Source organism: Lineus longissimus, chromosome 3 (assembly GCF_910592395.1).
Source record: "Lineus longissimus chromosome 3, tnLinLong1.2, whole genome shotgun sequence".
Taxonomy (NCBI): domain Eukaryota; kingdom Metazoa; phylum Nemertea; class Pilidiophora; order Heteronemertea; family Lineidae; genus Lineus; species Lineus longissimus.
Genome location: NC_088310.1, coordinates 1681297 through 1696408, shown reverse-complemented (window position 1 = coordinate 1696408; position 15112 = coordinate 1681297). Strand labels below are relative to the sequence as shown.

Here is a 15112-nt window from a genome sequence, read left to right as displayed (position 1 = left end):
ACGTGAGGCAGGCGGAGGGCATCCAATACCAAGCAAAATACCGCGACCCTTACTTAATCACTTTACTTCACCATGTTTGAGACCAAATACCCGGTAAACACTGGTGACCGTATCTCGGGCATTGAATTACCATCCTCTGATGGTATTAGCGATAGCACGTGGAGATCGATTTCGTCAGAGCGTAGGATTGCTGTGCTGGGGATCTTTGGGGAGGAACAGTATAATTCATGAACCACATTTCGTACCCGGCTCGGAAACTGCTGATCTCATATAATAATAACAACACCAGTCAAGCACAAACGTAACTCATTGCCACTGGCTTGTCAGCAATCAGAAAAGCGTAAATAAAGGGAACTGAAATCGGAAAGGTGGCGTTGACGACGCCTGTTGAGTAAGCACTGCTCGTAGTCTGCCTTGGGATAGAAAAGCAATTGTCACTACGGCTGCCTTTTGATCTCCCCTTCTGTGACACATCTACTCGGCGTGTTATATGATAGCTCCATCACTGAATATATCTTTTCTTACAAGTGCGGAAGTCGTATTCTTTGCAGTAAAGATGAAAAGCAGGTTAGATCCAAGCAAGACAAGTCGAACTTCTTTTTGATTTCTCTCAGAATAATGATATTATTTATTTATAACAAACAAGATCTCAAAATAGTGTAAACGTATTAGTAAATTAGGTAGACGTGTTGCCAAGATAAAGGTAATGTCCTTTTCAATACCAGCTCATGGTATTTATCTTGTGTTGTTCTATCATCGCTCTTACCTCGTTGGATTCTTTAGTTTCACCAGCTGTAACGAGACAAGAGTACGAACTTTAAATCTCATAAATTTCAAATGTCGATTAGCTGGGGCTCCAAATTCCACCCAATGTTCTGCAGCTAATACAAGCTTTAGGTAAGCTTGTATGCTAGGTATCTCCAGTGATTTGGTAAAGCGTTATTCGGTAGAATTGACTTCAGCACGGGTTTGATATCTACACTTCTATACATGCACATTATATCTTAAGTGTCGGCAAGACAATGTTGTCACATGGAGCATACCTCGCCGGAGCAAACATTGGCCGAAGAAAGTGGCTTTGACGCTTTACCATGAAGGAGTAATATTCTGCTATAAAAAGAGTAATACTCCTTGGAAACTCCTCCAAAGCAGAGTGAGCGCTGAAGAAGAATAGCGAACATTACAAAAGACCTTTCCCCACAAGTTTGCGTTATTTCGTGGCAGCATGAGCCAATATTGGAAACCTAACCAAATATCCTTTGACAACTCAATCTTTCATACCGTTACGACAGCTCATGATGAGAATGACTCTCTCGGGATTCAAACTCGTATGAATTCCTCAAATTAAAATTCCTCACCACTCAATTGTAACTGCGATGACGATATTGCAATAATTCTATAGATTTATTTTGACAGCTTGTGGAAATGTTGCCGCTGTAAAAGGATTTTGTCGCATAATGAAATCCTTTGATGCATGCTGTACGTGGTGTGTTCGATGGGTGTTTAATAATGCTGCACCAATTTTTGCCTCCATCAAGGACAACGTAGTTTATTTCAGTCTTTTGACAGACTGTCATATGCAGAATGTGGGATCATCAGATAAATCGATGATAGCCTACTGTTCGCACCAACAAGAGACAATCATGTTACCTACCTCTTAGTAAGGCCTTTAAGACTTCGGGGTTATTATAAATACTGTATATCACATTCTGCAGCTTTGCATCTTCCTCCGTTTTCGTCGTTGCAGCTTTTTCTTCTTGGCTCTCTTCCTCCTCGGCCGCAGCCTGCATAAGCTGGCCGAGAGCACCGCGGGGTTTGTGCCCGGGGGATGGCTCGCTGGTTTCGGGCGTATCTTTCTTACCCTCACCGGCCTGTTTATGTAACTCCTCCTCGAGGTTGGCAGCCTGAAATGATCAAGAGGACTCGCATTATTGAAAAGTGTACTAGCGTACCTTTGCTACGGAACAAGTGCTAGCTATCCTCTCATCGGGAGATTGACCTGAGGGGACGAGGGGACTTCTGGTGCCCGAATGACGCACTTAAATCCAATGTTCGTCCCTTGTTAACATTTCTGCCCCCGCTTCATTATGCGTAGGCTTCGACATTACAAATCACCGGCGGGAGTAATACTGCTCAGTTTCCGTCAAATTACAAGAAGCGCCTCCTTCAGTGCTTGGAAAGTGCTCGGAAACAGATCTAAAGGTTTCTCTCTGTCAAGACAGGGCTTTACCTGGCATACCGTTGACATATTTTACATCTACACTCAACGTCTCCAAGATCCAGTCAACAGACAGGTCCAGTAATATAGAGATAGCGTCTCCTCCCGCTAATTTGTTATTAGGTGATCGGGTTGGATAAAGTCTATCCGGAGGCCAGGGTCTTAGACATTGCTCAGTGTAAGCTGAGGTTTGTACCGATTGACTGTGACGCGGGGATGAGCGCTAGGTCGAAGAGGACAATCGGTCTAGCTGCCGTCACTTCAAATTATAGCATGTTTTGAAATAAATAGTGAGCAGTCGCGGTAGCTGAAGAGCGATGGACAAGCAGGTAAAGGGCACGTCCTGCTTGACACATAGGAGCGATTTGCTGGTCCTACTCCGAGTGTGCATACGAACAACTACGATGAAAGCATCAGACGTGACCTGAAGGTAAAACACATCATTTCGCGCTTGTTTTTGTAACTGTTCAGCGTCGAAAAGCGCCAGGCTTTTAGCTCAGACACTATGAGTCATTAGTAACGGGTATGTTGGTTGCTTGCTCTGTTTACACTAGCCACATTATCACTTTTTTGATACCGTCGTCCCAGAGGGCGGTTTTTTGACTTAGTTTGTGACGAACATTACATCTCGTGCCAGCAGTAAGGGAAATTATGGAGGCAAGAAAGCAACTGAATTCAAGGTTTAATCATTAGCAAAAGTATTTAAGGCGAGCGTATAGCGTATCGATGTGTGAATATGGTTCCGAGGGTATCTACTGATCCCTTCACGTTATAGCCCAAGATCGGACACGGGTTTCTGAAGATCTGGTACCGGGGAATCGAAGCAGTGCGTTATTCTCCAAGCAGATCGAAGAGTCATCAGTTCTGAGACTGCACAGGAGTCCAGAAGCAGTGCTGCCAATTCAATTTTTCTATCAAAGCATTGATTTGTTCTGGTTCAGTCGCATGCAATTTGTCCACCCCATTCAACCTCCACAGGAAGAACTTGGAGATGAAGACGAGAAAGAGCCAACCGTGATAACTGGCGACGATGTGCTATTAGCCTATAACAAGCAATCTCGTTAGCGGATTACAACCTTAGCGCAGATAAAAATGGGGTTCCCGTGATTTACACCCATAATTGGCTCCTCACAGTCGCTTAGCCAGAGCAAACAACAGCCACTGATCGTGTGATGTCGACATAAGAATCCACGGCTCTTGGGCGCCTGTTGAGGGTGGGTACTTGATGACCATTATTACAAAACAGCAATCTGCCCACTAGAGTCTTCTCCTACTTTGACATGCGTTGGGCAAAAACAATGTCCGTTGCGTCCACATAATTGCATAGTGATAGCAACAGCCAGATGGTAATTTCAACTTTGTCAATTCGGCCACTGTCGAAGGAGATAGACAAGAGATAAAGTGTGTGTAAGACGTCTCGTACACCGCTTCCCGCGTTCGCCCAAGTTTTACTTTGTCATCCCTGATCTCAAATAGCAGCGCTGCAATGCTTCTCGTCGTAAATATCTGTAGAACCTCACCCCTGGCATACAACCTACGCAAGAAAGCGCGTTTAGCTGATTGATTAGTTTACAGAAGTAATTTCTTTCTTGCCGACAGCTCGTCTTCATGCCCTGAATACTGAATGAGACTACGAACCAACACGAGACACAGATATCTTTTTATGCCATCAGAAAAAAGCTGAGAAGATGCTTTTCAATAAGTAACAATGGTTAATGGTGTTCATTTCATCGGAATCAGTAAATGGGTAGGGATATCGGTTTGCCTTTATAATACGTGCTTACCTGGAGAGGAAATGTGGACACAAAAGAAACAGACAAAAAGCTGGTTTTATGGGCGTAAAAGCTAGGCTTCGCAATTCCTTATTTTCTCCCTCCATCCCCCTCCACCACTGTACAATGTGTAATGGGAGAACCTTTCTTTCTGTTGCGTTGCAAAGGTAAATCGATACTTTTACCAACCGTGAAAATGTCTCGAGCACATTTCATTTGAAGGCATGACGTGGTTGAATTGAATTCGAGCTCGATGAAATTGAAAATAGCTTTGAGGAATAACTAAACAATTTTTGATGCTTTTATGCGAAACTTTTTTTCTGATTGGAAGGATAATCACCCTTCTTGCTTGAAGAAGAAGAAGCTTCAGAAGTGCATCTGCTCCGCGATTGAATGAATTAAAAGCAATGAGTTGCAAATAAATAAAGAACATCGATACGATGCCCAGTTTGTAGCCTTCCATTATTTTAGCCAGTTAGCAAACCAAAGAGTCAGATCCAAACAAGATCCTGTCCTGCAGCTGACCTTCAGCTGACTCAGTTGTTTTGATACGATTCCATCGAATAAACCGAGTAAACGATACGAACTTCACATGGCCAATGTATTCACAGTTTACCTTCTCCCTATCAAATATCGCGTATTGGAGCCCTGATTAAACGCGATGAAAACAATTAGATTGTCTCTTACGGCTCAACGTGTGGTGTTGTACGACATTAATGAGAACAATAACGCCCCGGAACCCCGTCAGCTTTAGCTTTACAGACTGTGTCTAGGAATATGATCAGCGTCTTAGCTGGATAAGGAATAGTTCTGAGCCCAGTAGACCGATGTGACATCGCTGGAATGGCTTCACAAGTGGGCCACACGGAGGATGATTCGAATCGGCGACCGGAATTTTCGAGGCCAGATTAACCACATTCTTAAATGAAGTTCACCGGAAGTCTAAAAACTCATCTCTTGTTATTGACTTTCATCTGATAGACTGTAGCAGCATCAAAGGATTTTCATCCGATGGTAGACTTATCGTTTTTGGTGGGACGAAATACATAGTATCAGTAGTTCTTTTAACGAAAACTGATGGAATACACCCTTCGTTATGAGTCAGCTTACCACACAGAGGAACAAGCCACTCCTGTTTCTAGCTTTCCCTCTAAAACTATGAGGCCGGGAACAATGAGGAAACGGCACATTTTCTTCATTTTCCTAATTTTAGCTTTCACTTTATTCACCAACTTCTAGACACTACACTGTGCTCTACATGTAGATCCATGCTATAACTCACACAAAAAACGTCGATACGAGATAATACCAAAGTGAAGGCATTACATTTTCAAGCCTAATAAACAACGCTTTAGTAATTCAAACGAGCTTATCTTTCATCTCAATCTTGCCATCTTTCAAGAGAATAACCCAATTTCACCATTATCGTAAAATTGTACAATTAGGCGCCGGATTTCACGACTCTCTAACGCCTCATTTAATCTCAGCTCTCCCGCAAAGAAGTTCCTTAATTACTCATTCCTACCCCTGTGATTTGCCTCTCTCATTACTTTCAGTTAAAAACCGTGTAATGGGTTTCCCGTTCACGGAAAATCACAGTGGAAATAATTGAATAAATTGGTGAGAAAATCGTCCGAATCACCATGTGTTCGTGTAATTGCATTGGCTCGAGTGTAACATGGGATATTCAAAGAAATGAGATGTAGATTTTCTCTGACTAAACCAAGGGACAACCTAGAACAGCTACTTCGCTAAATGAAAATGAAAAACGGTTTTGCACTAACGATCTGAATCAAACTTTTTATGCATAACTTTTAATAGAGGAAATAAACGTAGAGTTGGAGCTCGACGACAACATCATATACAATTTGCCATTGCTCGAAGTGACCGTGATACTTCTTTCACACAAGTGACCGTCACACTACTATCATCCTGATCATCTTCTGTGCTTCTAAGCATCTTTGTATCTACAGTATTCAATAGAGCTTTTGTCAGCAGACAAAGTCTAAATTACCTTGTTCTGCAAAGAATCTTGACCAACTTAGGGCCTACACTCGGCGAACTGTATATCAGGGCTAGCTAAAACCATGCCTTTTCATCGTCGATTTCACTGTGTCTCCTAATCATCTCTCCCAAAGGTCACTCGGGTCACCTTGTATACTATTGGCAGGAAAGGTTTTTGTCCTCTGATACTTATCAACATGTAACCATTCCAGAAGGCTGGCGCCCACTTGCAAGGAATCCTTCTGCTTTAGCCAGAGCATACACCATACGTCATTGGCGGCACTAGAAGCAGAAACCGTGATAATCTGTCTTCCCAAGACACCAGCCGAGAAAAAGGAATATACAATGCCCATAGATGTCTTCTTTATTGTCACAGTGTAACTTGACACTTCCACCCGGCGATCTTGGGAAACGGAACTTCTGCTTGGCTACTCAGGAACTCGCCCAACATGCAGTTATTGTGACAGGCGGTATAAGGTTGCATTCGTCGTCGTTGCATTCGGTCATGGAATGTATTGTACCATCATGCACGAGTAGCAACTATTAGCCACACGAAAGATCAATGACGAATGACCAGTTTTGCATTGGATGGTACTCCAATCGGTTATTATACCTTTCAAATTCCCTTTTGTATGAACTTGCGTAGTAAAAACGTATGCTTCCGTGGTAGTATTATGAAAGCGGAACCGTTCTGGGAAGGAACAGAAACGGGAGGATTCGAAGTAGAGAATTGAAAAATAAGATTCCCGTGTAAGACGTTAATGAGAACGTCGGCTATTGAGCGGAAACAAAATTCAAGATGGCTGATCAGTTCAGCGGCCATATTGAAAAAAAAGACATCGCTGATTATCGAAAGCCACTTCAAATCTCCACCAGTCAGTTTAACATGTCCACCACGCGCAAAATCAACACAGACTTCTCACGTAGATACGTCAGCATGTACATTCTCCCACCGAACACTTTCAACATCTCATCATGTTTGACAATTCATATTATAGAGTAATATGCGGCAATTTAAGTGTTCCATTTCCTGACGACGAGCGATCACTAACCATGACATATTGCCTGAAGTGAAAATGGAATGTTGGAGATTGGTAACTCTTGGGTTATTCGCCGTGCAATTAGCAGTGGAAGCTGTTTAAGTATCGCCACTGAACAGTCAGCTCGAGAGCTCCATGAGAATGCATTAGTTCACACGTCAGCAATAATGTGATGTCGAGTGTTCGCTGCCACGTTTAATTTCATCGGAGACTTTGCCATTAGCGTTCACTCGCTAAATAATGCAGTAATCTGTCGGGTTGTTGATTGAGATGTTATTTTATGCTAGGTGAGGGATGAAAATCGAAAAACAAGAAATGTGCTCGGTGACAATGTCAGTTTCTGAACGCTTTAAAGCACATGTACTGGTCGTACCTCACAAACGTAAGCGGTTTGAGTAACAGTTAAGAATCGTCACCTTACCAAGTAGGTTGTTGCTTGTAGCTGTTCTGTGCCACATCTTTGGGCAAGCCTATCATCCATTCTCAGTCCCACTCTCAATAAGAATATAATAAAGCTTGAATAGGTATGTAAAAATCATGTTTCCGAGTGACGCACGCCCGAAAAACGGGCACGTCGCTTTGCTACCATGTACCATCCTTATTCCCGTACAGCCTTCTTTCTGCTTCGAAACCTCTCTTTGATGCGCACAGAGAAAGAAAAAGTCGGAAATGCTCAGGAACAATGGGAGATGTCGAGGTACGCCGAGTGAGTTGTTTAACTCGGAGATCATCATTTTGAAAAAGTCATTTTCTGTACTTGTTATATTTTATAGGGTACATACCGTCGTGACACGCACTCGGCAACAGTTTGGACTATCTATATTGGATTGTTCTCCCGCACTGGTTGCGGCCGGGGCCTGTTTTGCGATAAAAAGCATCATTCAAATGTTGACGTTTTGTCTGCAACCCGTCGATGGCAAAAGTAAGTCCCCCTGACGCTATCAATTTCACGCAAGAGCGGTACCGATCGGGGATTCTTTGAAGCGTTCGATGCTTCCCATTTGCATCCGAGGATATCTGAGGCAAGGGATTTTTTTACATGTAACTTCGTCTCCTACCTCTTTGTTCTTTGCTTTCCTTTCTCCAACGTCTTGTTTGGCTACGGGAGCTGATAGCACTGCAACGAGAAAACATAACCGTGCTTAACATTTGGTTTAAAGGAGCTGATAAATTCGGTCCCCTATGTTAAAGGTCAGATTGGTTCGGAGGGGAGGAGGGCAAAATCTTCTACAGTTAACATCATCATTGTCCTTTCGCGACCGGTGAGTAACAGTCGCGTCTCATTTCTTCGGGCACATACATTTGACCACATTACACGCGGTAGATTATTGTAGGATGTTAGTATTTGCCTCTTGCGATACATATTCACAGCCACAGCTGATGGTTGATTGTTTCACGTGTTATCTCTGGTGGATGATAGAACGTGACAGGTTGCCAGCATCGATATCAAGCTTCGTTATCTCAAACATGGAGAGGGTGAAACACAGAGGAATCGAAAGTAATAACCTGGCCAACTGACATTGTAATCAGAAGGCGACAGAGACCACACTGGCTGCATGGGTAGAGTCTATCTTTTTTTCTTTTAGGCCTGGTTGGAAAAGATTTTCTAGGAATTCTACATATCCTCAAAATCAGCGGACTTGATAATATAGAATTGGGAAATGTGGAAATTTGCCCGGAGTTTTTTCTTCACTTATTCGCTAGGACCCATTATTATCATCATGATAACTCGGATAACCATATAATGCACTCTATTAGATAAGCACCTCAGGAGTTTGTCAGAAATACATCCAGTTCCTCATTATTCTCACCACGGTCCAATAATCTTAATGTGTTTAATTTGCTAATAGCTTCTGACTAAATGGAGCTCTGCTGGAGCAACCACAAAAGCTGCGGTAGTATTATGGCTTCGTTACAATGGCTAATGTACTCAGAGTGAATGCACTCCAACAACGTGTTGCATTGAACAATACAACTCCGGTTTGTTCTTGGTAGGTCAGGGGTGTGCAGCTCTATCTGAATACGCCAAAGCTATATGTACATGTATAGGCCTAGTCGACAAGTATTATGAATGAATCGAATTAGGGTGTTCCAAGATTCACCTTAGACCACTTCTTGCCGGTGTGACAGCGGATATAGTCCCCCTGGAGTCATAGTCCGGTAGCATTGTATTTGACCAATTAAGCAGCATGATCTATTGTACCGCTAACCCTAACCAAAACATTTAGCAATGCGGGCTATTGTTACACGGACTATCAGCCCTAGGACTACTATCCCTTGCACACCGGCGTTCGCCAATCAGGAGCCCTCAATCCTGCTAACTGCGACGAACAAACCAGCCAAAGTCTTTTTGATATCACTTTTACTTTCTATTGTATTATCCGATGTTCATTTTAGTGTATTTTCTACGTCACTGATGCAATTAATTTGTATACACCCCTCCTTCTATTTCTTTCCTTTTGGGAGGTTTTATCAAATAAGGAAATTGAAGGTGTTTCAAGTTCCCCAATGTTTGCCTGCTTGCTTTCTTCAACAAGACATCACCAATACTACCGGTTTATTAATCAGAAACCTAAACTTCGCATGCCAGATGCTCTTTCAAAGTTGCCATCAGAATGTTATGAGACTAACGCTTCATCCGCACTGACATCAAAGAACTAGAATATCATCCTTTCTGAGACTACAGACCCTGGAAATATCAAACTTATTTATAACTCACGTCAAAGATGAACTATATCAAGTTGTTTGATGACAACTGATAGTGAAAAACCTCTAAAATGGCTAAAAAAAACCTCCACAGGATTCATGCGCATATTTGTGTGGGCCGAAAAACCATTAAAGGTTTTTGAAAGCTCAAAAACCTGTAGTGCCGTCGAACCTTTACCACCGATCGAACAACCCATCGGACGAGATGATTCATCCTATTCCCATGAACCCACTACCCATTGCCTCTATAAGCTAATGAAAGACCCTCCATGGAGTTATAGGTGACCAATATACCAAACAAATGGATTACTGGCCGACATCAAGTGCTGTGTCCATTTCGGGCCAGGTTGCTATTCTCAAGGTATTAGCGGCTATTGGCAATCAGCGATGGTTTATGGCAACATATGTCATCCGAGTGTAGCCATGGCAAAACAATAGCAATTATTTCGTATTCCCTTCGTGTCAACATCATTTATTGAACCAACGATAAATCGTACTGGTCGCCGTAACGCATTTCGAAGCATTTATCTACGGGCAATTTATTTTTCCAGTCTTTAGCATATAGTTCTGCTTCCAGTCCCCGAGCAACGGCATCTTGTTTCTTTATATTCAACATAGCGTTCCTTATGATGCCGGAAATGTCATGTTCCTGGCAGATCGTTTGATGGCGAATTCTTTATTCTGTATAATCTACTCATGGCACACTTGTCACAAGGCGTCTCTCTGTCTATTGTTGTTGTTTAAAGCGTTCCCTTCCTATCCTTGTGTTTGAACGCATAAAGTAATATTTCATTGTTCTTGAACAGCGCAGTCCCCAACCCAAAGCAGGAAACTGGCTGAACCCTTCTGCAGAGAAACCAAACATTGAACACAAGTGGCAGATAGTTCAACAAGCAGTGACTTGTTGTCATAAACAAGCACATTCCCGATATTGTTGCTTCAGCCCCCACGCTTTAAAACCTTTAAAAAATCGCCGATTTGTGATGACGTCAGATGTGGTTTTATCTTTCGTCTTCAGAGAGCACAGGAACCGTTTTTGTTCACTTGGTTGATTAAAACCATAACCAACTCAAATATGTTTTTCTTAAGAAGCTTGCCGACTTTAATGAAATGAAGAATTAATTTCAGAGTACAGAATATGCGGCTTTGTCAACCTCCTACCCAGGACAGTCTTCCCGTCAGAAACCAAAAGGCGGTATAGTGTGTGCTCCTGTGGGATGGGTTGCGGCTGTGTCTCTGAAAGTACCTTGGCGAATGTGCCTTAGATGGTGTGTTAAGCTTCCAATTGCCCTTTCACCAATAAGATATGTCGTTTTCCCCGAGCATCAAATAATACGTTCGTCTAAATGTCATCATTTGTTGACAGGCAGAGAATTCCTTGCAGCAAGCCTTCAAGTTAGAACCATCTCAGACATTGCACATTAAGCTGTCTCAGACATTGTACATTACGCTGACTACGATCGTTAGAAAGTTCTTTCTTAGCGATTTATCAAACTGGGATATAATTGCGTATAATTCTTTCGACGTTGGAAATCGTCATAGAAATAGGTGATGTTGTGAAGTTTTCAAACGAGGCTATCACTAATTGGTGGCAGTTACCCATCGGAAGTTCAATAACTCAACTCGTTCTGACTTCAATGGAATGCTAATTGAACATGCCGAAACCTGGTGACTTACGCATCAATCACGCCCAACTGGCAGCCCTTGATCAAGCCGAGATCCAGCACACCATGGATCAATTGATTCAAGTAAATTGCTGACAAGTTCAACACGACACGCTGGTTATCTCAATCAAATGAAACGACGTCCCCGGCTGTTTGTTGGCAGACGAAATATCGCTCCATCAGGTTTTGAGCTAAAGACTGGCCAAGCTAAAACAGAGGTAAAATAATATGACACTGGATGAAGATATCAAGAAAGGGGGTGATCAATTGCTGACTGGGAAGAGTGTCAGGCTCACAATCAGTCATATCAGTACATCCATGTTTTTGTGCAAGACACCTAACCTAAATTGCTTCAGGTAGCCTGCGTGGACTAGCATCCCGGCATCTGAGGCAAAGATACTCCTCGTCTGTTAAGGCTAAATAATCTGGGATTCGCTAGGCTATATCCCCATAAACACAACTTAAACATATATCAAATGATTGAAGGCTATTCGAATATCGTCGAAATGTTCTGCACTTCGAAAAAGAAGACTACCGATGGACATCACTGCGGCAGTTTTATATCTATTGGAGGACGATCGTACCATTGCCGTTCAAACCACATAAACGTACTAGTGAAGAAACACCCAAGTACGAGCATGATAGATCCCTTTCACTGGACCAATCAACGACTCGAAAGAGAAAACAACCAGTATTATTACAAGTGAACAGAACATTTCCCCCAGATCCTTTTTTTCTCTTTCAGCATCACCATCTGCCCTTACAGAAGGAAACGTTTAAGTTCATTTTTCCTTCAACACAGATATGATTATCCGATAAACAATGTGTAAATGGTAAACGATTACGCCAACGCAGTCTTACTAGGGAAATTGTGATACAATGTGTTGTCGGTCTCCATTCGAATCTCTATTGCTTTTTCATTGCGACAGAATGGAAAGTGACAGCACTATCTTGATCAATTAATGATACCCTCGCCATCATGTCTAGTATCACAGGCAAAGGGTTCCATCGTAGAATCATTGGTCATGGCCATAGTAGAATCTGTGACGATTAACGTCCACGTTTTACATCGGATAACATAACATATTCTACGATGGGCCATCTTGCAATCATAGATTCCATGATGGCCAATGATAGATTCCATGATGGCCCATCACAGATTCCAAGATTCTGATTATGGACTTTTGGACCTGGAGCACTACCGAATAACCGGAACCTTTCAATTTCCCATCCTCCCAGTCAAGAGAAAGTGTTGACAATATCTCAACTATCATAAACTGTTTCCTTTAGCTTGAAGCATTTCCACCCATTTTGATTGATTTCTCCCGAGCGCTGCTTTAACCCTAGTATCGTAGCTATAATTGATAAGCCTGGTCTGACTGGGCGGCAACGCAGCGCTAATTGCTACTGGTACAGCTCCGGTTGAATGTCTCCAGGGACGCAAAGCTTCCGATGGAAATCCAGTTTTCCCCGCAACATTGCCGCTCTCCTTGTTGGGAGATGCAAAGTTTCATTGTTGTGATAGAAAGCTTAATGTATAAAAACTGATCTGAGCATGTCGTAATTCCATTCACGTTGGCTGAGGTGTAAATAGATTGAGACAATCTCGTATCGAGGACACCGTGCGGAATTGAACAAAATGTTTACAACCTCATGAGGCACTTCCTTTCATAGCGCCTGGCTGTTTTCAAAATTCTCACCAACCTCATTGTCGGCGAAAATATTCTACTTGAATATATAGATGCCTTTGTTGGTGAGGTGGCAGAGTTTTTAGATGTCATAACTTCTCCCAATCTTTGTGTTCGTATGGACCTGCTTTGAGACGTCTTCATCGTAACATTCTTGGAAATTGTCTAAGTTTAGGCCTGCGACCCGGACGGCACAGGGTACCTCTAGATTACCTAATGTTTCCCCTTATAATTCCACTCAGTTTAAACGCAGGGCATTTCGTTTCCTGAGCATCGCCGCGTCATTCCCAAGACTGTTTTAACCTTGCTAAAGGCACATTTGGTGATGTACAAACTCTGATTTCCGATTTATCTATATTTCCCTATTCGTCTACCTCATCTCCGATTTAACGATACTCGTACCTTGCGTTTGTGTATTTCCCTTGATTAGTAAGTTTATTATTGGATGGCACTGGGCATAAGTAGTCCTGATTTGAAAATGATACCCAGTGATGTTGCGATTGTCACTGAAGAAGCACCTTCTCTATTGGTTACTTCATTGGTCCCGCTTTCAGGAACGGTTCTTTTGTTATCTTCCTAAAGGTTCTTTTAGTAAGAGTAGGCCTTAGAAGATACACAGAGTTCTAATTTAGAAGTGATTCCTCAATAGGAATCCGACCAAATGTAACCTCATGTAACAGTGCGGTAGCTGACCTAAACCAAAAATACATTACACTACTACCAAAATGTCCCTGTTGCTGCCTTCAGTAGGTCTGACTAGAGCACATTTTAATCATAGATGCTACCATTAGCAAGACCGACCGGAGCAATTAGATATTCAGAGATTTCGCCTACATCTAATTTCCACTTGATCGCATAACCGACACTTGGCCAACTTGATCAATATTTAACGGCATAAATCTCAAGCGATAAGTACACAAACGCTGCAAACAGCCTGGGATTTCCAATGCTAATGTTTTGATCTGTCAGAACGCTCGCCACATGACTATATAAAATCGAAGACACTTTCAATAAAATATTCTCCCCGCTAAACTGATGGTCGATAGAGGAGGACTAACTAACTACACATGTACAGGGTTTTAATTTCAAATAGACTATGGTTGGTGTATCAGAGCAAACGAATTACCCAATAATCCTAAAAACCACCTGAAGCAAAATAAACAAACAAACATTTCAATTGATGCAGGTGCTGTATCTCCGTATAAACACCCTTGTTAAGTCTGACATAGCCTGGCAAACTAAGGTGTTTCGTTTCCTATCTCTTCTTGACGAAAGGCATCCCTCGCCGTATCTTTCATTGTTTCTTATACAGTACTGCACAAGTACTCACCACAGGAACGTATCATACAATATTGGGGATACCGGCCTTATCTCCATATGAAGGTCTTTGTTATTGCCTGCAACCTCACCAACTAAAGGGACTAATGCGGCTCTCGACTTCTTGCTTATCTTCTCTTTGCTATTGAGAGTGTGATGAAGCATCACCAAGAGCCTCGCCAATAGTTTCATGCTCTTCTCATCACCAAAGCAATCGCACAAACAGCGGTCTCTCCTCATGAACGCCATTGTTAATTTCTGCAATTTTACCAGGCCAATTGAAGAGACATTGTACTTTTGTCCTTCTTCACGAAACTGTGATCAAGCGATCCCAGGAGCATCTGTGATGGTTTTATCTTTTTAAAAATGTTCTTGCTCGATGCAAGGTAGATAAATCTCACGATACTGGTACAACTCTGTAAGCTCTTCATAAACTCCTTCGTTATCGCCTGACAGCCTCACCACTAAACAGACATGTTCTCTCTTCCTACTTGATGAAAATGCGATAAAGCACCCCCGAGAGAGTCTCTAATAGTTGTTTCTTCGTATGTATCCATCTGTCTTTATCAGAGTCATCCCAGAGGTACGCTTGGTTATTTTCCGGAGATTGCACGGCTTATAGTATTCCCTGAGATCAGTATTGGTTTATTATGTACGATGAAAAAAGAATATGCAGAAACATGGCTTTCCACTGGATTTACGC

The 15112-nt window shown here is 42.3% G+C and overlaps 1 protein-coding gene across 1 annotated transcript in view; it reads right to left on the bottom strand.

The window, feature by feature from the left end:
* The window catches only part of LOC135485288 (nucleolin-like), a 40624-nt gene that overhangs the window by 2728 nt on the left and 22784 nt on the right, over positions 1-15112 (bottom strand). Inside the window, exons 2-4 of the mRNA XM_064767148.1 lie at positions 8093-8151; positions 1655-1904; positions 767-792 (exon numbers count right to left, since the gene is read on the bottom strand). Coding sequence (XP_064623218.1) covers positions 767-792; positions 1655-1904; positions 8093-8151 — 335 coding nt within the window. The remainder of the gene's footprint in view (positions 1-766; positions 793-1654; positions 1905-8092; positions 8152-15112) is intronic.